We start from the raw sequence: 23916 nt of genomic DNA, 5'->3' as shown, positions 1-23916 counted from the left end.
AGAAAAAAGAGCCTAGATTGTTGGTAGTATATCACACACGCTGTGCAGACGATACATCAAAGCGCGGGAAAGGTTAAATGCTCCGTCGGTGGAATTATATACCAGGACATATTAAGCAGGGTTGTCGGCCGCACTATGAAATATGATGTTTCTTAAGCTCATGCAGATTCTGTGAATATAGATATCTATGTAATCTTTTCCTTCACTCTCATGTTGTAGCGATGCATGTTGTGAAGTCTAAAAGTTTGGAATAAGTAACTGCTACGTGCTTTACTATTTCATATCCCATCATCAGCTAGGACGTTTACTTCCACCTTTTCTATGCCATAATGGCATTTTTGCCATGTGAGGCGATTCTTTCTAGCGTGTATTCGCGTGTCATCTTAAAACATAAACATTTGTTAACGTTACACGGGAAGAGTTCACTTTTTAACAATTCGTCCATTTATGGCTAAATGAAGTTGTGATAACTCACATGTATCAATCTGCTACCAACTTCCAAGGTTTCGCAAAGGATGTTTACAGTGGAAAACGTCATATAACAAAGATAGCATCACGTGACTTATCTAGAGGTGCCGTTGGGGTGTGAAGTACGGACTTTTAGACAATGTGCAATATTTTCGGCATGGTGAAACAGAAACTTTGCTTTACCCAATATCCCAATTTCGGCGTAGTCTTCTCCAACCATTTAATGATGATAGAGCATTCTGTTTGCATCGCAATATAGCCGCTTCATTACTTTAATTATATAGGCTGCACACTTGAAATGAAGATACCTTGGATGTAAAGAGGGAAACTAAATTATTAATGATGGTACTATCTTCCTCGGGAGTGACGAAGCATGAAGAGAAACTCGTGACAGGCGGATTATTATTGTCGGGTTACATATGGATAGGACACACGGATCATTCATTTCGGATTATACATGGACAGAATGTCCGGGAATCTGCAGAAGAACGCACTAAAACCTATTCCAAAAGCCGATTCTTTTTCTTGAACCAACATAATTTATTGGATTTATCACGAGGAAAAGGCAATGTTCTTCTCTCGCTCTAACCGTTATTGACATTGGGCACCGTTGATATGGTATTAAACTCATTGTGGCTACTGTACATGATATGATCATAGTTGTGTCATCAGGAACTATAGTTTGAGATTCGGCGGCATGAACAAGGATCTGCCCCACGATCGCTTGTTGTTTTTCATCATGTTTCTTTTGTTAGTCTGTCTGACCATCCCTGCTGTCTCAGCACAAGACAGCGTAAATACCACACAGAATTCTTCAAACAACTCTAACGCTACAGGAGGTATGAATTTAGATTAACTTAGACCCGCATTCTGAAGCCGGGTTTAATTTAAACTCTGGTTTTAAGTGGTGGTTTAACAATGGAAAGCCAGTTGTTACATAAATCTCTGATAGTAGCGGTTCAGTGTATCATCTCATTTGATTCCCAAAATATTATTAACTACCTGGGAAGGATAAGTATGACAGTTGTCTTCACCATTAAAGAACTTGTGAAGACCACAGTAAACATGAAAAGCAATCACTGTAAACAAAATTTTGAAACATTTGGCTTCCCATAATTTCGGCACAGAGTTAGACCATGGTCTAAGTTAAACCTGACTTCAGAATACGGGCCATAATATCAGAGTCCCGTATCGGTTGTTTAATGGCTCGTGGAGGGCATTTCATGAAGCAAATAATTTGGTGATTTTAACTGTTTTGATATGAACCAATTAGATGCAATGTGTTTAGTACCTTATGACACCCTTCGCAGACATATAATATTTATAAGCTAAGTACATGTATGTAAGTTTCAGCTAGAGCCTTTGCCCTAAACCTACACCTTCCCACGACAACAGCCAGTACCATTTTAACATTTCTTAACACAAAGTATAGTTCAAAATTTTTCCGTGACAGATAATCTGTATACATATTATGTCTCAAATTTCCTCTTATAAAATATGTATGTATGTATTAAAGGAATGTGTTCACATTCACGTGAATAACAGAAAAGAAAGGCCGGCGAAAAATAAGTTAGTCAATTTCGTCTGTGGCTTCAGCATGCACAGGTAAGATATAAGATTTGCCATTCACAATGATGAATACATTGAATCTCAGAGCAGTATGTGACATTTCACAACATCTAGTTTCGGGTTCGAAAGCAGTCAAATTCCAAAATTAAACATTTATCTTTATTCTGAAAAATAATCTCTTACAGGAATTAACAGAATGATCTAAATATTTTAGTAAGATCTTCTACTTAACAATGTATCAATGTTTGTTATCCAGGGCCTCATGGAAGATCAACTTTTGTTGAATGAGCTACCCTGGTGAAATATGAATAAATAAATAATAATAGAAAATAATAAAATCAGCCTTAAACGGAACATGCAGAAAGAATATCGCGTAACGTAATTCTTTATCTATGTCTAAGTGATTATAGTCAATAATATGCTCATTGAGTTCATTTTGGCATCAGGTCTTGCATAACACTTCGCTGACATGATTAAGGAATACTTCTTATATCCCCCCTTTCTATCCAAGCCAAAGAGTTCGGGTAATGGTATTTTCAGAGTTGGCATTCCCTTTCAATTTAGTTCATTTTATTCCGGGTATCAACCGGTTGACTTATGTACCCTTTGCCAATGGGGCGCCCTTTCTTTCTAATGGGAGAAGAAAAGGTTTAGCGGTATACGTTATCCACGCCTTTTCCAGATAAGATAAGAATTTTGGCAGCCGCCTTATCATTTTTGGCGACTCGCTCTGAATATCATTGCCTATGGTTCGACCAACCACCTGATGAACACTCCGCGATATGGTTGATAACTACACGACATATTTTATGCAATTCGGCGTAGTGTTGCTCTTTTAGAATTGACAAAGAACACTTGTTTTCTTTAAAAACATAAGGCGAAAAGACACAAAGACACAAAATATATGACGTGCTTTGTATTCATAGTATTGACAGTCTGTATGTCAACCCAATATGCCAGAGTAACAAACAGAACACCATTAGCATTTCTTTTTATTAGTTTCGAAAGAAAATCACAATTCGTATTCATTTAACGCTTGGAGTTTGATTTATAAAACTGTATTGACAATTTAACCTTTTCAATAATCAACGAACATCGATGTAATATGTTTTACTGTATCTTAATATTTGCTTACTAAAATTAATGCAAGGCGCATGCAAGACCACGGATGCATGGCAGATACAATCAAAAGGTTAACTCCTTGATATGGCCCAATAACTGTATACACAATAACCAAAGCAAATAAACTGAATAAGAAATGGAAGTGGGAAAGAAACAATATACATATGAAAATTATTTTATCTCTATGAAAATATGTGCCATTACTAGGGATCAAATACAGTGAATTATTGCTCTATTCAGAATTTCTATCCACAAAGTCTCAAATGTGTACTTTAAAGGAGAATAGATTTGAAGGTAACGGATCAGAAACATAATTAAACTTAAAAAGAAAATGTTTAATTTGAACGAGTGGTACAAATAATATACATGATAGATTAATCATTAGGACATTTCATAATGGGGTTAACTCATTCCGCATCATGTATTGGGGTCAACAACTTTTCATTGTAATTATAATATGTTAGGTGGAAAATCATAAACTGGAATATGTATCTGTGGACCACCATCCTTTATAAACATGATAAAAGGGCTAAGGTAACAAGGGGTGTGAGAAGAAGGGGATGGGCGGATCGAAGGGGGCAAATACACCATTTCCCTCTGCCCTTTTCTCCGTCTTTTATGTTTTTGAAATACTGTCTGACAACAGTCAGTCGGGCGTCCTGGACCCCTCCCCTCTACACTAAGTATGCCAATCTTTCATTAGAAAAATACAATTTCTTAAATGTAACATCTCATGGCCGGGTGTCATTTTAATATTTGCTATCGCAATCTTGTAGGCACGTAGGTGGGCTTTAGGTGCTAAATATCATTATACGTAGTTATGCAAATAGATGAGTGCACAAATGTAATCTTCCTATTTCAATGCCATCGAAGTTGATACTCGTCACTCGCGAATTGGATGGTCGGATCGAAAATTCATGGCGGAGATACATTGTAGCTCTCATTCATTTTACAAAATTATATATTATATTTTCTCCAAAAAATGTATAATTTCAGGGATGAACTTTATTGTCCCGTGTAACCGATTGAATTAGCTCTCGAATCTAATGGATCGACTTTAAATCTAGATATTCTTTGAATATGAAGGAAAGTATAGTGATACTCTTTTGAGCATAATTTATATTCATGATAAGATATAATTGTGGGAGTGCATGCGTTTGTTTGTGTTCAATGTTGCCGCAGTCATGTCGGTATTTACGTGTGTGTATTGTTCAACGTATTTCGTAATGTTAAGATGAGCAAGATGTCATGAGAAAATCGAAGTAATCATATTATTTGTGTTAAATGGAATAAAACAGAAAGGTAACGAACTCCTAGAGTGATCTGGATTAGGGGAAAGATCATCGTTTTATTCTTTAAGTTCCTTCTATCATTGTCTTCGTACTGTCTCATAAGGTTTCAATTAAATCCGACTTACCTTCGTCAATCACTCTAAGCGAATTGTGCGGCTAATCACCATTATGGTCTAGAACTGTAATGGTTTCAATATCTGGAGGTTAATCCCTACAAAGAGGCCCATCTATACATGAGATGATAATACTACCACAACGGCGACACAGACCCCAGCCCGACGGAGATATTACGTTCTCAGGGGCCGTGGAACAATTTGAAATTGTGCATGCATGGCGGATGAGTTGAAAGTGGGAGAGCTTTACATCCTTACAACTACAATCAAACTAATTTTCACGTTTGACTGAAATAGTAGGGGCCAACGCCCCTCGCCGTCGTTATTACCGATGTTATACAGTCGGTCTGTTTGGAGTCGTTTTCGTTGGTCAGAATGTAGATTGACACCAACCTTTACACCAACGCTAGTCCATGCAGTTACCGCTACCGCAACGAAAAATGACCATGACGCAGTGGTAGCTGCTACAACGTACTGAGAGCGTAGCGAGAACTGCTATTGACGTGACATAGTCTGCATGATCTCCGGAGACACATTTTTCGATACGTGGACTTTTAACTTGTCCAAAGCCCACGTAGCAGGAGCGCCGTCTAAACAGTGCATAGTAACGACGCAGCAAGGACCCACTAACAGCTCCAAAGACGTAGCATAGACGTGGCGGAAGGTAATACCCCCATTACACCAGACGAAGTTTCCGCTACGTTTTTGAAGTTCAGAAGAAACCCTGGGACGTGGCGCCAACTTTGTTTGAATTTCTCGAAAGATGTTAAATTGTCGCGTGCGTGCTACTTTTGCACCACGTTATTGTGACGTTTATGCTGCGTGTGTGGTGTGCCCACTAAGTTCATTCTGCGCGCAGAGCCGGTGCATGCTGCGTCGAAACGGTTCCCGCTACGTTCTGACTACATCCAGCAGATTGTGCGACTTTCTGTACCTTCGTCTATTTGGACGTAGAGCCAACCGAGTTTATGTGGTGGCCGCGTAGTGGCAGTACAGTATTATTCGTATTCGTATTCATGTTTTATTTAACAAAAAATCGATAAAAACAACAGTGGAGGGTAGTCCGGTTCAGTTAAAAACTGGTTTACAACGGAGCCCTCCACGAATAAAAGAAACATAAACATGATAAGAAAAGCAGAACACATACATAGTAAATAAATAAATAACAGAAAATGAGTATAATGAAATAGTTAACATAACACAAATCGTAATCAAAATAAAAGATTGAAAACATAGACAAAAACAAATTAAAAAAAAAAATAATGATAAGGTGTGGCTGAACGTAGACATGGACAGAGTTGTTGCCACGTTCTTTTGGTGTCCGCTACGTCTATGAAGCTGTTGGTAGGTCTTTACTGCGTCATTACTACGCTCGGTTCAGACGGCGCTTCCACTACGCGGACTTTGGACATGTTCAAAGTCCACGTAGCGAAAAATTTGTCTCCGGAGGTCATGCAGACTATGCCACGTCAATAACAGTTCTCGCTACGCTCTCAGTACGCTGCAGCAGTTCCCACTAAGTCGTGGCCATTTTTCTTTGACGTAGCGAGAGCTGCATGGACGTAGTGTTGGTGTAATGGGGGTAAAGAATCAGCAACAACTCTGACCAAGTCTACTGCACGGCCGCCACGCACATTCAGTTGTCACTTTGTCCTATACATCAGATGAAGTTCTCGCTACGTTGTTGAAATTTCGAAGCACCTGGTGCCAGCTTCAGTTGATTTTCTACAAAAAAAATGTTACGTCCGCGCCAGGTCCTTGTGAAGTTCCCACTAGGTTTACGTTGCGCGCAAAAGCGGTCTATGCTATGTTCCCGCTACGTTGACTACTTCCAGTAGATTGTACCTTGTTATATTTGAACGTAGCGTCTACTGGGTGTGTGTGATGGTCGCGTAGTAGCAGTGCAGTAGACATGGACACATATGTTGCAACGTTCTTCCCGTGCCCTCTCGGTCTACGCTACATTGGTGAAGGTGTTATTGGGTCCTTACTGCGTCATTACTGCGCACTGTCCAGACGGCGCTCCCGCTACGCTCTCAGTACGTTGAAGCAGTTCCCACTGCGTCATGGCTATTTTTCTTTGACGCGGCGAGAACTGCATGTTGGTGTAACTCTCACATTATATTTCATCAGCAACCCTTAAAAACAAACATAAAGAACACCCTTCATATAATATCGTGCAGCATGCGCAGTCACTGATATTCATTTAATTGTTTTAAATTCTTAGTGTGCATGCATTGTCTCTGTCGGAATTCTTCTTTTAAAAAGTGGGCCTTAAGTTTATCACGTGTTTTAGTCTTCAATGCTTCGATGAATAATTGAATACACAATATGAATTCGGCCTCTGAAGGCTGAAAATCAGATCTATTAGCAAATGAACATGCTAAATAGAATTAGGCCCAATGCAAGATGGCTCTAATTCCCTTTATAAGTCTTAGGCGAATAAAATCTGGGGACTCCTATCCAATTTAATTTTTCAAATGTCTTCTCCAGGTTCTCACATGAATTTCTTTCTGAAAATAAATAGCAAGATGTTTCGAACTGCTATCGACAGCATTGTCGGTGATGTGTGACAATGCCGAACAGTTCAAATTTCCTCATATTTTACGTCTATTTGATTCAGTTTATGCCTGCCTATTTCGTCATCACTCGCTTTCTTCTAAGTGCTTTTCTATTAAGTTTGGGCTTTCTCATAACCTGGTCTTAAAAGAATCCAATTCCAAAATGGCATTTTTTTATGAGACGAATGGCTTTTAAAGGGATCTCTCTTACACCTTTTTCATGCCATCCTTATGTGTAGCACGTAAAATATACCTTTTTTATGAAAGAGTTTCAATATTCGAATGGGCGAAGTTATCTCAATGTGATTATTAACTCTCTAAACGACGTGAACGAAGAAAATAAGGAACGATGAAGTGTATGTGTGATTAATCAGGGGTATTCTCCAAATTTCAAGATATTACATTCAAACGTTCATTAATGGAATTATACCCTCCGGCTATCTTTGATTGAGGCGGTCTTTACTCTTGGATGCACACCTGAATGCATGATGCTATCCTTCATGTCCTTTGGCACGTTTGGCCGTGGAATTCTGAGTGTGCTTGGTTCATCGAAGAGTTTCATTCATAATTTGTAGCATATACCTTTGCCAACACCCACTTTTGGCTATTGTATTGCATTGACAAATAAAATAATTTCATATCGTGGAAACTGAAGTTGGAAGAAAACCTTAAAATTTAACACCCCTGACATGCCTTTAGTTACACCGTATTTCAAATTTCCGCTCAGTACTTCTTCCAAATATTCCTTTCCATGCATTTAGATCCTCACATTATCCGTATAGTCCTAACTTATTTAAGCTATATCCGGGGGCTGCATGCATCCGTTCTTTTATTTTGCTGAACCTTTCTAACGTCAATTCAAAATGTATGAATGTATAGATAAATAAATCAAGAAAGTTCCGCATCGGAGTGTTGGAAATAGCGATCATTTGGAGAATATAAATGCAAGGAACACCGCAATCCATAGATTCACTGAAACAGCTGTCAAATGCCTTTACGAAGTTAAAGATGGAAAAAGTACACGATGAAAGTGAACAAGTTGAAACTTGATGATGATGATAATAATGATGATGATGATGATGATGATGATAATGATAATGATGATAATGATGATGATGATGATAATGATGATCATCATCATACAGCAAAAAACAAAAATAATTAAGGGATTATAGACGCGGGGAATGCAATGACGTAATGAAGGGATGGTGAGAAGGCAGATGAAAAAAAAATCAGCGCGTCAAAGTAACTAAGCTGCATCTTCAAATTTGTTACTTTGTATCTGATTACTTGGTCGTATGTATCTTGATAGCTCTGCACGAAGGCTGATTTTTTTTCTATGTGGGGAGGACCGGCAGCAAACACATGTATGCATTTGCATATAGGATTACAGTTGAAAAGTACTCAGTCCACACTGATCATGATGATTAGTCGCAATAAGGTAACATTTCGTGAGATCCACGGTTGTCCAAATTTCTAGCAACACAAAACTGTAAAACACATTTCTTGAATATTTCGATTCGCACCGTAACGTTTAGATATTTGTATGTATGTGTTGTGTGTACGAGGATTATATTATGAATTTGTTTCACGAGGTTCCCAAGTGGGTAGTTTACAGAAATGTGCCATTTACCGAAATTAACCTCCTTACACACGTGACCCCCACTCGCAATCTTCTAGATGAACCCATGTCGTACCAGTTGCTGATTCGACTCACGTAACAACCAACGGAGCTTAGACTCCTCATCCACTTCCCTTTCTCTACACGATGGCACTTGTCAATCTCAAGGGGTCCCATGCCTTCCCTTATCCAAGAAGGACGGGGGTATACAAAGTGAATGAAAAAAAAGATGATGGAAATGAAATGTAGCAATGTTTTCTCTTAAGTTAGATCGTTATTGTCGTGGTAACGTAGTAACGCTCCCATCATCCATCTTAGAATAGTAAGCCTTATAGCAATGAAAGCGGTCGGGCGGCGAGAATGAACTTTCACATTTCCAAAGATGCCATCCGATATTCTCGCTCGCTTAAGACCATAATCCGTCTAAACAACCTTCAAAGGGATATAACATCCTTATAAAAAAAATATTCTAGCTACTGGGATAATCCCAATAAAGGGAAAACGCGATACTAATTGGTTCGTATTTGCTTCAAGAAACCGTGTACTGCCAAGGAGCAATTGTTTAGATAATTACTAGATTTATGTGATCATAAATGTTGAATAAATATTATGAATGCATATTCAAGTAATTCTCGCACAGCTATATTACGTTATGAAACACTATTAACTATATAGACTTGGTTTAAATACAACTTTTATGCATAAATATTGTGCCACAAACACAATACATTCTCTAAGTGCACCCGAGGTATAAGGGTTTCATCGGTAGCAAGTGTATCAACAGATTTCCCTAATCCATGCTAATAATTGGCGTAGGCCTGGTAAGTGACGGGATGTGAGATATTCTCCCGAGATTTCCCCCGGGACAATGCGAGTGAAACGGGTGGCGCACTTAATCACAATGAAACGCAACCAGTGGCAACGCAATCACTTAAAGTTATTACAATAATGAGGCACACAAATTTCTGAAATAGAACAAAAATGTGTAAGCCTATAAGTAGACAACGTTACCGTTTCTATGCAGAACAGAATTTAAGGAGGTTTTGATTCCCCCATTGTTGGTATGACTTCCCAATAGTGCATTCGAAGTTTACACATTTAAGCGTCTTTGGTTGAGACCATGCATGCCATAATAGTTTTTACTATCAACGCTAATTTGTGACGTAAATGACGGCCTGTAAGATATCTCCCCAAGATATTTCCCAAGGGAATACGTTGAAAATGTCGAGTTGCGCATTTACCAAAAGCGCAACCAGAGGCACAGCTTACATTTTTGTTGTATTAAACGAGGGGGTGAAAATGAACTGTCATAGTGGAAAATCATATAAATATTAGATATTTGGTAGGCCTTGTCTTAGACCTGCAAAATATCCGTGGAGAACTATCTGCCTACTATATGTTCTCAATATTGTTTCCCATTTGGTAGGGTGGTGGTAAAATTGTTTATTCTTATTCACAGTTTGTAATCAACTGCTAACACGGTTAATGTTGCATTCAGGTTTTGACAGGAGATAGAGAGAAAGAAACAAGCGGAAAGAGAGGGGATGGGGATTAATCAAGATGAAAAATTTTCTTTTATCATACTCCATAAAGAAAGAAAGTAACCGACATACCTTCCCTTTAAACACCCATATTTAACTCCCCATGGTATCAACACAGCTGACTGTTGTATACCCTTTCCTTTTTATCTCTTCCACTCTACAGGAGCCTCGGGGTCACGTGACCATATGAATCTTCGTTCGGATCTGTTTTCGAACGGTCGATACGACAAGTCGATTCGACCGGTCAAAAATATCTCCCAAACAACCCTCGTCGAGATGCAATTTTTCGTTGCCCAGGTCCTGGATGTGGTAAGATATGGAAATATTCTCCAATCGTAATTTATCTACTTCGCGGGAATATTGGGGGGGGGGGTGTTAACAAATAATAAAGTTTAACAAATAATAAAGTTTTACTAAAAAATCAGTATGCTTGCAGTCAAATCACTAGATGTTATGATGGGTGGTTTACTATAACGCATTGAACGTGTCGCTCTACTAAAGATTAAATTTAAATCAAACTTAATTCTTTGAAGAATTTCTCTAAATTGCATTTATATGTTTTCATACTCTTGTAGAAAAACACCGTCCAATAAAGTTAACACTTGATTCCATTTTCAACAATGGAATCAACGATAGACTATTCATTTTAATAACTAGAAATAAAGAATTCCAGAGCATATTCCGTTTTTAAGAGCTTATTAATGATCTCATTATCGTAAAATTACAACCAACAGTGTATCTCTACACTTTCTTTCTTTTTTTTCATTTCACATATTAAATTAAAGGGTAAAAATGCTTTAAGATAGCAAGTTTCGAAATATCTCTGATAAGAAATATTGAATGTTAATGGAAAAATGCGACTTTATATCATTATTGTGCAGCTTTAATGTGTTAAGATTATTTTCCATTTACTGTAAAAACTTCTCCGAATTACTGATTTTAACAGGATGAACGACTGGAGACTTTTAAAATCAACGCCTGGTTGACCATGGTAAGTGTTTGAATTAATATAATAATAATGATAATAATATTTATACTACTACTACTAATAATAATAAGCATTTATATAGCTCCATCTATCTAGAAATTTTCCATTCCGAGGCGCGATGTTATTATTATTATTACCCCGGCTTTAGCTCGAGCTGCCTTTCAGCGCTCATGCATTCAAGGCATCAATTCTGCCGGGAACGCATTCACCTCGCCTGGGTGGAGTACAGCACAATGTGGATAAATTTCTTGCCGACGGAAATTACGCCATGGCTGGGATTCGAACCCACGACCCTCTGTTTCATAGTCAGAAGACTTATTCACTGGGCCACAACGCTCCACTATAGAAATCCTTTTCATAAGAGGCGGTGTCGTAATGAACATCCAGGGACAGAGCTTCGTATTCGGTGAACAAGTTAATGGAAAATATGCGACAAAGTGAGGAGGTGATAAAAAAGACCATACAATATTGCAATCAGTGAATTAAACTGAAAGTCGTCAGATGGGTAAAAAACAAGATGCATTTTTGTTTGTTCTAGAATGAAATGAATAGTCTTTTGAAAGTGCATAAGAGCTCCTTCTGGAGTGAAAATGCACTCTCAAAAGATGTCACACCCACTATAGCTCCTTCTGGAGCGATAATGTCTGAAAATTGACATTTTCACTCTGGAATAATGCACTCTCACTAGATGTAAATCCCACTCCAAAAAGACTGGCCCCTCGTCTCACTCTGAGAGGAGAGTGATTAGGGACCTGATTAGCTCTTTCACATGTGAGTGGTTTATACAGCTGTTCGGAATGTTTTGCGAATGATCTTACGCGCGACTTATTGTCCATTCTTGTGCCATGTGATGTATCCCGGGGCCCGTTGCATAAAACTTTTTACCTGAGAAAACTCAGGTTGTTTTTACCGGAGTTTTTGGCCTGTGCTAAAGTCAATGGCGGAAATCAGACTAACCTTAGTTTTCAGTTTTTACCAGAATTTTCTCAGGCAAAAAGTTATATTCAACAGGCTTCTGTAGAGCTGTTCGTAAGTTACTGTCACGTTAGAACGACTGGTGATCCTACATGTATCTCGTGGTAAATGATATTCACCATTAGATTCACCAGTCGTTCCAGTATAAAGTCGCTCTTGGCTTTATGAAACACCTACCAGGGCCCCGGTGCTTAAAAGCATAGGCGGCCGAAGCGGGGGAGGGGGGGGGGGGGGCCCCCCCCCAAAAAAAAAAATGAAGGGGGACGATCCTCCCCTAAATTTTTAGCTGATAACTTTTTTTTTCTTTTTTTTTTGCTTGTCAATTTGTTTCCTGCTTCCTCCCCCCTAAAATTTAGGTTGATGACTTTTTTTTTCTTTTGCTTGTCAATTTTTTTTAACATGTGTCCATCACAAAATTTCAGGTAGACTCCCCCTAATTTTTTTGGGCTTCCGCCGCCAATGCTTACAAGCTTCCATCACGGTAACTTTTTCACCCAATGGTAACTACCATGGTAACGCTAATCAACAGCCAATCAGAATCAAGGATTCCATGTACATGTAAGTTACCATTGGATGGCAAAGTTACCTTAATGTTAACTTTTCTGCATTGGGGTCCTGGTTTGGAGTGCCATTCTTAATGATTTCTTGGTATGTTTTGATTATCTTACAATTTTAATTACATCAATAACAAAATAATAATATTTTTATACAATTTTACAGGAAATCCCCTCTTGTGTTCTTACCTCAAAAAAAAAAAAAAAACTCGTGTAAACAAAATCAAATCATGAAATATTCTGCCAAATGTAAGCCTAATAATATTGGAAAAGTCCACTGACGTTTCGCAATGCCCCCCCCCCCTTTAAGACAAGTTTATGAAAGGTTAAAAATTTAGTTGGGAGATCGGACCGGTCATTGTTACTTTATTTACGTACAATGTAGAAGTGAAAAGCCCAATTAATATGTATGATGATTTCAAATGAAAAATGATAGCAATCAAATCTCAAATCTTTAATTGTACGTTTTCCATTTGTTGTTGTTGTTAAACTTACTTACCACAATACGAAATGTTAAAATTGAACTCTTCACGACATGATTTCGTTGGACGAGTTTGATAAATTGAATGTTGGCTCAAGAGAGTAGCTAAAAAGTTCACCGGATATTTGCCGACAGATCAAATTAGATGTCGCACAGAGCCAAATATCCGTGATGTATAAGTTCAAGACAAGCAGTAACTTTGAGTTTCGTTCTCCTTATTCTAGCAATAAGTGCAATTGCATCACCATATCCTATATAAATAAGTAACAATAGTATCCTAATATATATGATTCAGAAGTGAGTTGTATCCTTGACTTACCACCATTAAAAACATGAGTATTGCAATATATAAAAACAGATGAATAAATAATTATTCGCATAATCTGATGTTTGATTGGAAACAAAATAACTTAACGTGCTAGAAAGATTATTTCGAATGAAATAAATCAGTAAAATAAAAACATATCAACATCAACAAAACAAGGAGATAGTAAAGTCCATCAAAATGAAATTGGACTTTACTAAGCACAACCTGCCGAATTTTTTTCCCCAAATAGATAGGAATGACGCAAGCCATACACAAGACGATCCTAGAATACTAAACATCGGACGTCCGATATTGTCAAATAAGATGGGGTTTCCACCATTTCGAATTCATATTGAACTCCAGGGCCGGTATTCTGAAGTCGGGTTTATCTTAAACTCAGGTTTAAAGTTGTGGTTTAAGTATGGATAGCCAATTGTTACATAAATCACTAACAGTATAGAGATATAATATTTCAGCTCATTTGGCTCTCAAATAATTCATAATTGTCAAGGAAGTATAAATAGATGATTGTCTTCACCATCTATGAATCAGGAAAGCGCACAGTAAACATAAGAAAGCACACAAATTAATAAGAATTTTGACACTTTTGGCTTCCCATAATTTTAGCCCAAGAGTTAGACCATGGCCAAAGTTAAACCTGACTTCAGAATACGGGCCGAGGTCTTCTATTTACTGTAACTATACAGTGTATGGTGTCAATTCTGATTTAATTTTGTTTTTGAAAACAAAATTTGACTGTAGATAGATAAAAATATGTTTTGCAAAGTAGACGAATGAGAATGAAATCATCTTAATATATATTTGTAGAAACGGTTCTGTGAACTGTAATCAAGTAATGAATTACTTATAGTTAAATCATTTATGAAAATTTATAGACCAACTTACATGATTATGTACCAAAATACCCCATCGAAGTGCAATTTATTCAACTTGTTGATTTATATCATATCATAAGACAATGGAATAACAATAAAAAAGTTACTTTATATCAAGAGCCCCAAGAGTGTTTCGTGTAGATCCCCCTCTCCAGTTTACACTTTTCTATGTATTTTAAAGAATCTGAAAGGTTCCAATAAAGCACCGTGGGTCAAGAGAAGTCTCGTAGCCATCATGATTTAATGCATGCGTTTTTTTTCTCTTCAAATTATCATCTTGTTGCGAACGGTAGCCCCTATCAACTTCACCACCGTGCCAGTGAATTAACATACTCGTATTTATTCTGAGACAAGTTGCGGATGTTTATTGATTACCCAGTTACGAACGATTAGCATGTGAGCACCCGTCCTGCCCATAGTATTGAAATATTGGTAGAGTTCGATGATACATGTCTGATGTCTTAAGATGTGGATTTGGGCTTTGGGGTTTTTACTACAATGTACAAGAAAGTGACCAGTATTGAGTTGAAATAAAGTAATTTAAAAGAATCACTTAAGTCTTCAGATAAATGTTCACACTTGCTCCAATTTTATTGGCTTTGAAAAATAACTTAGAAAGTATCATCCTCATTATTCGCTAATCACACGGTTTCATCAAAATCATGTTGATTTTGGTACAGTAATTAGGATTTTTATTATTTGAATTTGCTATTTCATTCTTAGGTTATGTATGAAAATATATAATGGACATCAGGCATTGTGATTTCATTTTTTGTAAAATCATAGATTACGTGGAAACAAAAAACATGACAAGCGTCAGGAAATGCATTGCCATAATAACGAATTGCTTAATGAAAACTGACCATTGATTTGGACCGTGAAATCACCATGCATTAAGATCTGAATATATAAGAGTATCGTGATCAAAGCAGATCGAATATATATATGGGCTACAGTAATGAAGTTCGTCTTTTGCGTTTAGGCACAGGTGACGTCATAGAATAGTAATAATTACATTTAACGTCAGCACGAAGTATCTCAACATCATTCTTACTGACATCAACACATCGAAGACGATCAACCCGTTATTAAAAAAGAACAAACCCAACTGTGTCTTTAAGAAGTGGCTATCAATTAAGACATGTTACATGCTTTCTCTTTCAAAGCTATACAACCCTGACCTAGATTAGTCAGTGCTCATTAAAATATTTCTTCCAATCTTTTTGCAATACACGACGTACATAATCACTTTTGTTCGTAGGAGAATCCTATACACAAATACCCACACGCAAGACACACACAAACGTAAACCGCTTCATAATTGACATGTAAAAGCACCGGAAACAATGATTATATTATCAATGATAACTCTAAATTCTTTATATTATTGCTGCGAGGGATCTTGCTTTCGATCGGTTCTATTTACTGTATCAAAATTATCATAAAAAAAAACAATGTACAGTGTACACAAAATAAAATAGTTGCGAGTATTAATATGATATAAAAACAAATATAAGGGGATACGGATGGTATAACTTATTCAGAGCCTTTGATATAATAGCTCTGCTCTTCCTAGAAGTCAGATGAAAAAGAGAAAGGACCCTGGAAAAAAACTTAATATCAAAAAAGAAAATTAACCATCTGTCACGACAAACTAATTTATTAATTTCAGACCTAGGATTGTAAACCCCTTTTAGAAGAATATTCCCCCACGTATTGTCAACACTGATGTTTATTATTATTTTCCAATATCGTCATTTGGTAATAATGATAATTATGATGATGCTAATTATTATAATTATTATAATGATAATAATAATAACCGCAATAATGAAAATTATAATCATAGTGAGAATAGTGAAAAAAATGATAATAATCATCATCATCAACAATAAATGAACAGCACATTGAAAATCATCATTAGATATGAAAACACTTTTGAATCCCAGTTGGTTGATATTTGGTGCGGATATACAAGTCAGAATAGGAAATTTTGACCAATTTTCAGAGATTTGATTACAGAGGATGCTAATGAATTTGAAAGCTAAACACGCATGCGCACACAAAGTCTTACATGTAGGTCGCTGAGGGGGTAATTATGGTGTGAATAAAAATGCAACTTCAAAATGTAGTATAGTCATTATTTACCGTCATGTTCAATAGCGTACACCAACTAAATTACATAGTGTACAGTAGAATTAGGATTTTTTTCAAATGATCTCCATATTTTCACAAGCAAAGAGGGTCCCGTGTGCGAATAATCTAATAGGCGCCTGACTGAAAACATAAAGGTGAGGGGATTGAGGGATCTGATTATTGTTACTTTTTTCAAGACTGTAATCCATTTATGCGATGTTAAGATAAAAAAAATTCGTATCCTTTGATTTCAAATAATAATAACCAAACCAAAGCAAACAAAACGAATCTTAGCTACGTTCGTGCATGCATGTGGTGGTAAAATGGCGTATTGACTGTCCAAAAAATGGACTAGTTTAACCATCAAGTCGTTGTGGAATTTCCATGAATTATATACGGGTTGTATTTCCCCATTCACTTCAACTTTAACATAAAATGTGAGATTAGCCTTTCTTTATGACTCCTGTGGGATGTTCCAGGTATTAAGCCTAAATATTCCCGTAGACCACATAGCTATAGGCATTAGCACATGTCTCATATACTTCGTTTCCTGCGGGATATTTCACTGCAATACTTCCAAAGAAACTTTATTCATGAGATATCAATCAAAATTGACGTTGCGTATGATCCGAATGAAACGAGACGGAAGATAATAGCCCTTGGCAACTTTAGTTAAATCATGTTGAGTAGTTGGAGCGTTTTTCTCTTGAGGTTGCGAAGGGATGAGATCCTGGCATTTTCCTCCATCCTTTTCCACCTCTGATATATCAGCGGTCTTTCTTTGTTGTTTCCTCCTTTTTCCATCCGCCAATTCTGTCCGTCTGTCTATCTCCCATTCTAACCCTAATCTTATCAAACTCTGCCGTTTCTTTTTGTCAATTATTTATACCATCGTTATGAGTGTGAAGTCATTATCATTTAGATTATTCATGTGTTTGTGTGTTATTTGTGTATTTATGAATTTTGTTAGATGCATACTTCGGCTAGGGGCTGTGGAACGGTTTCAATAGTGAGGGCTGGGGGGGGGGGGCTATCCGTGCAAAAAAAAACTAATCAGATGGTATTTTAAAAAATTTTGTACACTGTTATTTTTATTGGTAGCGTCGTGCCTGGCACTAATAAATGTAGCATTGATTCAATTTAATTTGTATCCATGTACACGTTTGTCGTATTTTCGGTATGGTTGTGCATATATATTGTCTTTTTACTTCTACTACCTCAGTTTCTCTCTCTCTCACTCACTCAATCCACGTCGAGTATATTTATAGACAGTTCATAAAATTAAAGTGAAAAAAAAACAGCAGTCAGATCAAATAAATTATTCAGACCATATAAATGTTGTCTTTGCATGTATCAGTATATGTTTTTCAATTTACTAAATCAAGTATCTGCCCCTGCGTACCCTGTGTAAATACAGATGACATAGCTACAGCTGTCGAGTCTTGGCTGTCACTGCAATTTTGATCGACACGTAAATGGAAGATTCACTTGATCTCATCGCAGATTCGATTTGAATATAAATCTTGAAGTTTTGGAAACACATGGAGACAATGGTTCTCCTTTTAGGGAACGTAGGCCTATATTGCCTTCATGTAGTTTTTCATTAATATTTTGCCTCTCCATAGAAAGAAGTGGCCAAATGAGCCCAAAAATGAGGGAGCAAAAGCGAAATCTAATTTTTAGACAGCTTTTGCCATAATATTTCAGAAAATAAATAACATATTACACATTTTCCTGACCTGTTTTAACTTTTTTTTTTTTTTTGGGGGGGGGGCCACACGTCGAATATTTACGCCAGTGTCGAATCCCCTAAAAATCTATCATTTATCCTTTTACCACTTGCATTTTTCATTCTTTTACAGAGATGGCACGATGACTATCTGGTATGGGAACCTTCCATGTATAACAGCGTTAATAACTTCAAGATTACAAGGGACGAGGTGTGGATGCCGGACCTATGGCTGTATAACAAGTAAGATACCCAATCAATGCTTTTCACCATGGCTGTTCATTGATACCAAGATATGATTCCTGATAATTAAGCAAAGGAAAGATCATTATTAATAAAATCCATATTAATTTTTTAGTGAAAATTCAGGAATGCAATATTTATGTATAAAATTCTTATATACAATAACTGAAATATGAAATAAACTTTGATATGAGTAATAATCCCCCTTTGAGGAATAAAGACCAAGGTTCAGATTAACGATGGGATTGTTTGTTGCTTTAATATTGGTTGCCCTTCTATCGCACGTCTCTGTAACCGATTAGACCAAACAAACATCGAGTGAAAATGTTACATGTATATGGATCTTAACTGATCTTCGTACTAATTATGTTTCATTATCCGTTATTTTAGTGCTGGGAGTAGATATGAAGACTACGCAGCCCATTCAATATGCAGTGTATACCACACAGGGAAAGTAGTCTGGCAATCACCCACTATCATCAAGACACACTGTACCATGGACGTCACAAACTTTCCATTTGATGTGCAGAAATGTACTGTGACCTTTGGCCCTTGGCAACATGGCGCTAATGAGATTATGCTTAACGGAACAGGTACGTTTGCTTACAATATTCTATACTTTTTATCATCGATCAAGAATGGTGACTTGATTTTTCCTCAAACTGACCATGCTGACCAAGACGATAAAGGTGGTAGAAAAAGGGTCATTCACTTTATTTCATTTTACTTTATTTTATTCATTTATTATTATTGTTAGGGGCGGGGGTTTCCAAGACGGCTCCAATTAATATGATAAGCTATTTATTGAAACGCATTTATTTTTAGTAAATCTAAGTCTAGATTAGTATCTAATAAAAAACGCAAAAAGAAAGAACACATCCACATGGGTGCTCACACTCTAAACTCCGAGGATTAAAAATAAATCGCGATAGGCTGTAAATAGTGACCAGCCAGATTTAAAACTTGTGGATTTTATTATAAAGATAAAAGATTTGAATTAAAATCTTTAGAGGCTTAAAAGACTAAAGATAAATCAGAAATTCGGCTGGTCACTCTTCACAGCCGATCTGGATTTACTTTAAATCCATTAGATTTAGAGTGTATTTATGCCATTCCCATACATACTTGGTTAAACGTTCACATTTCGGATACTCTACCGACAGTACAGAGTGTGTTGATATCAGAAGACACGACGCTCTCGCTCAAATTTGATTAATTTCGGTGATAATCAGATGATGCGATGGATGATTTAATTAACAATGATGATTTTGATGATTTTGTTTCTCTATTCGCGTGTAAAGGGTCAGTATAAAGGTGTAAATTGTTAGTCACGTGAAGTAGTAGTTGAATTTATTAGTCAGACCGAGTAGAAAGAAACAAATTCAGACGCTACTACGACAGGGGCGTGGTCTCTGAAAGGTTTGCATCACTAGCAAACTTTAGTTGATGGTTTACTAAAACATCAGTGTCCGTGAAACCCTTGGTTTGCTTTGACCAGTTGACCACGAGAAGATATGAAATCCTTGTGGTAATTGTCATAAACAGACAAATAGTAAATGATTAAAACCAGTAATATGCAACGGAAAATCAACCTACTCTAGTCCTACCCAACTCCCTCTTCCATACCCCAAATCTTGGAAGCTAACACAAATTAGGCCCAACCTCGTTCAGCTACTGTTTCCATGGTTTCAGATCGGCTTAAAGAGATCTTTCTTATTTTGTCACAAATAAAACCAATGGAGATAAGAAGTAACGGAGAATGAACTTCTTGCTGAATAAAGGCGCCAAAGTTGATCTGACTTTAGAGTGTTTAGGGGGTTAGGGGGTTGACAATACAGACAGTTATATATACAATTTTCAATAAACAAAATAATTGGCATGAAAACATTTTAATGCACAAAAAGCAAAATAATTAAAACATACATGAGAAAAGAAAAATAATTTTCCAAGGCATTAACAAGAACTTTGAACATCAGGTGGGATTAATTGTAAGGACTGTTTGATATTAGAAGGATCAATGACTGCATTATGAAGTCAGTTATTAATGGTTTGCAGAGAAAGCGAGGATTTGGGAGCGCTCTAGCGACTAGAGCCAAGATTAAGAGGGATAAAGATGGTCAATGACGCCATACAGAATTGATGAATTACATTTCTTACGTAAATCGAAATGAATTCTGCCATTGTCGGTCTTCAGTCTTGGTTTTTGATGGTTTATATCAAACAAACTATATTAGTCTTTATGTTGGAATAATCAGCGATGTTAATTTACTTCCCCATTAATGTTGCCTTTTCATTTATATATTTTAATTGTTATACAAATTAATGAATAGGCCTACATATACTCGGATGAAATTCAATAATTTATATCTTTGGTAACACCAACTGCACACGATGTCTTCTATTGTTATCAAGCGAATTCCTGCAATCACTAACGCAATGAAAACCCGTTATGTTCACCTTCTGTCACAGGTTCTGCTGAGAAGTACCTGCGGAGTTCCAGTGAGTGGGAGATTACGTCCTTCCACGCCGGCGCGCACAAAGAACCTTATCAAATCTACCTGGATGATGAACCGATCCTCTACAGTTACGTCGAATACTCTGTCTTCCTCCGTCGTATCCCAACCTACTTCGTCTTCAACCTGATTATGCCCTGTACCCTCATCTCTGCCACCACCTTCCTGAGTTTCTTCCTGCCTCCAGAGTCCGGGGAAAAAGTGAGCCTTGGGATCACAGTTCTGCTGTCTTTGACTGTCTTCTTATTGCTTGTTGCTGAGCTTCTACCACCATCTGGTGCTGTGCCTATCATTGGTAAGTTGGCGGCAGCTATGACAGAGGAAGCGACTTACTTACACTTAACATTATCCAAGTGCCTTTATTTTCTGGTTCTTGTTGTTTTGGCAGTATTTCATTGATGTTGGAATATGTGTATTTCTGCCCTACTATTAGACACCTCTCTTACGTTTCTGTGTGAAAATATCTATTAATCTTTGGTTCTTTGTATACTTTGTCCAAAGAAATGGAAAAAAAAATTATAGTAAAAGTCACAAAAATGCTGGGCCATACTGCATTTACTTTTGCATCCTACCTGGGTGGAGAGTATAGCAGAAAGCGGATTGACACCTCCCCATGTGATACGAGAGCCACTTCATGTCTTGATAAAATCATGGTACACGTTCCCCATCAACAAAGCAATGATATTCAAAGCAATGCCTCTCTTATTTCATTATTATGCGGAGGCCTAAGCATCAAAACTAAATAATGGACCAGTGAAATAATTGTACCAATCTTCTTGTTTGTCTCACTATATTAGCTATTTACTACGCTGTTACCATGGTAATGGTATCTCTATCGCTGGCGATGTCGGTCGTAGTACTCAATCTGCACCATCGTGGACCCGAAACAAGTCCTGTACCACCCTGGTTGCGAAAGATCGTCCTTGGACGTGTCGGCAAGGTAGTTCTCATGAGGAAGACATCTTTCAACCAAGAAATATACTACCGGAGCCGAAAGTCCCAGCAGTGCCAGGGGACGCGGCTCCTCAACCACTACGAGATGGATTCGTATGACGGGAACTACTGGGAAGAGCACCGGGACATTGATTCCAACAGCAACGGCGGTAGCGGCATTAGGTTGGATCGCAACGACAGACATTCGAGGCCGTGTTCGCAACCAGTCTCCACGCACACGCGAAGCTCTTCTAACTCTATGCGCATGCGGGAAATCAACCTCTTGCGGAAGATCCACGAGGATTTCCGATTCCTGAAAGAGACTCAGAAACGAAAAGACAACGAGGAGAAATGCCATAATGAATGGAAGCAAGTGGCTTTGGTAGTTGATAGAATCTTCATGTTTATCTATCTTATTGGTATGATTGCAACCATTTTGATTATTGTTACGCAGGTAACATCATGAAGGTAGATCAGGTGGAAACGTCCTCAGGGCGTCGCTCTCGATCTTTCATTGTTGGCAGAAGCCCTTCCCTAAATGTAAAGGGATTTCGAGCTTCTAAGGGGCAACAAGAAAACAAAACGACGATATTGTTTTACGCCAAAGCCGAATGCCACCTATCCTATTTTTCGCACAAGAGTTTTCTCTTGGCTCTCCGGGCTGGTCCAAAAGAACTCTTGAGCCTCTGGTGGATGATGTTCTGACGACGATGATGCATATTCATTAAAGATCATATACTCATTCTTTGTGATTTCAATCCGAAAAACATGTAAACGCAGGCTATGATTGCCATGGTTACGGTTTATGCAAAACTGGTAAAGATCTCGTCATCATTGGTGATTGAAATCGTCACGTAGATATGAGTTAAAGTTTGATTGAATATAATTTGTAAATATGTTTTTGTTATTGTATGATGCGAGCACATAGTATATCCATCTGTATTTATGACAAAAAGCTGAAGCGTAATCAACACTTTGAAACACGTTGAAAGTATTAGCTAAGGGTGTATGATTGAAACATCGGGATTCATAATATTTTATCTTGTTCTTCCATAAGTATTTATGTTGTTTATGTTGTCATATACATCTCCTTTGTTGTCATCATTTTGACTGAATCCAGATGTAATTTTCAAACACGCTCGTGAATTTCTAATCTGCTTTAACAGAATATCATGTCTATCGGATATATGGTGTGCATTTAATTACTAGTACTTGTTTGCACTCAATATTTCCAGCTGGTCGTTTAGTGTTTTGTTGACACGGCCGAAAATATTCTTATGTCTTGTATGGAGTGTGTGTGGGTGCATTTTTGAAAGTCAAATCATTGGTAATGCAAATTACAGGGGGAAAACGAAAGTCACATAATTTATCACACATATCAGACACCACAGCCATCTGCTATGAAACATTTTACACGAAGGAATTGATTTTTAAAAAATATTTTCTAATTTAACTACAAGGGGGAAAAGATGAAATGAAACAAAGCAGGTGTTTTGTTTTTTTAATTCATCGATTTATTGCATCTTTTTAGAACTTTTGCTCTATCCGCCATATCTGGCTCACTCAAAGTTTTTTTCCTCATTACACTACTGATTTTAAGATGAGAACAAAATGTGGCCTTTCGTTTGGATTTGGTGCGACAAATTTAAAGGTAAATGCTAGTTTTGGTAACGATATCAAAAAGAGTTCGTACAGAATCCAATGAAATGACCACCAAAGTGTCTGTTTGTATAAATAAAACGCATGTGCCAAAGGATTCGGGAAGAAATTGTGTAATTGCTGAGGAATCAGCAAATAAGCATAGGATTCGGGTAGAGCGTCGGGCCAGACGCTCTAAGCAATAATTATACATTGTCCCACGTGCGCTTATCTGT

At 37.3% G+C, this 23916-nt stretch overlaps 1 protein-coding gene across 1 annotated transcript; it reads left to right on the top strand.

Annotated features, from left to right (window-relative positions):
* Positions 1-1042: 1042 nt before the first annotated feature.
* LOC121425649 (neuronal acetylcholine receptor subunit alpha-10-like) lies at positions 1043-23063 on the top strand. Its single transcript, XM_041621789.1, has 7 exons — positions 1043-1307; positions 10451-10596; positions 11234-11278; positions 18487-18596; positions 18987-19189; positions 21066-21404; positions 21907-23063. Exons 1-7 carry the CDS (start codon positions 1166-1168, stop codon positions 22506-22508), a joined length of 1587 nt encoding a protein of 528 aa, XP_041477723.1. The 5' UTR covers positions 1043-1165; the 3' UTR covers positions 22509-23063.
* The last annotated feature ends 853 nt before the right edge of the window (positions 23064-23916 follow it).

This window comes from Lytechinus variegatus, chromosome 12, assembly GCF_018143015.1.
Source record: "Lytechinus variegatus isolate NC3 chromosome 12, Lvar_3.0, whole genome shotgun sequence".
Taxonomy (NCBI): Eukaryota; Metazoa; Echinodermata; class Echinoidea; order Temnopleuroida; family Toxopneustidae; genus Lytechinus; species Lytechinus variegatus.
Note: the sequence above shows the minus strand (reverse complement) of the source record. Positions and strands in the feature narration are given on the sequence as shown.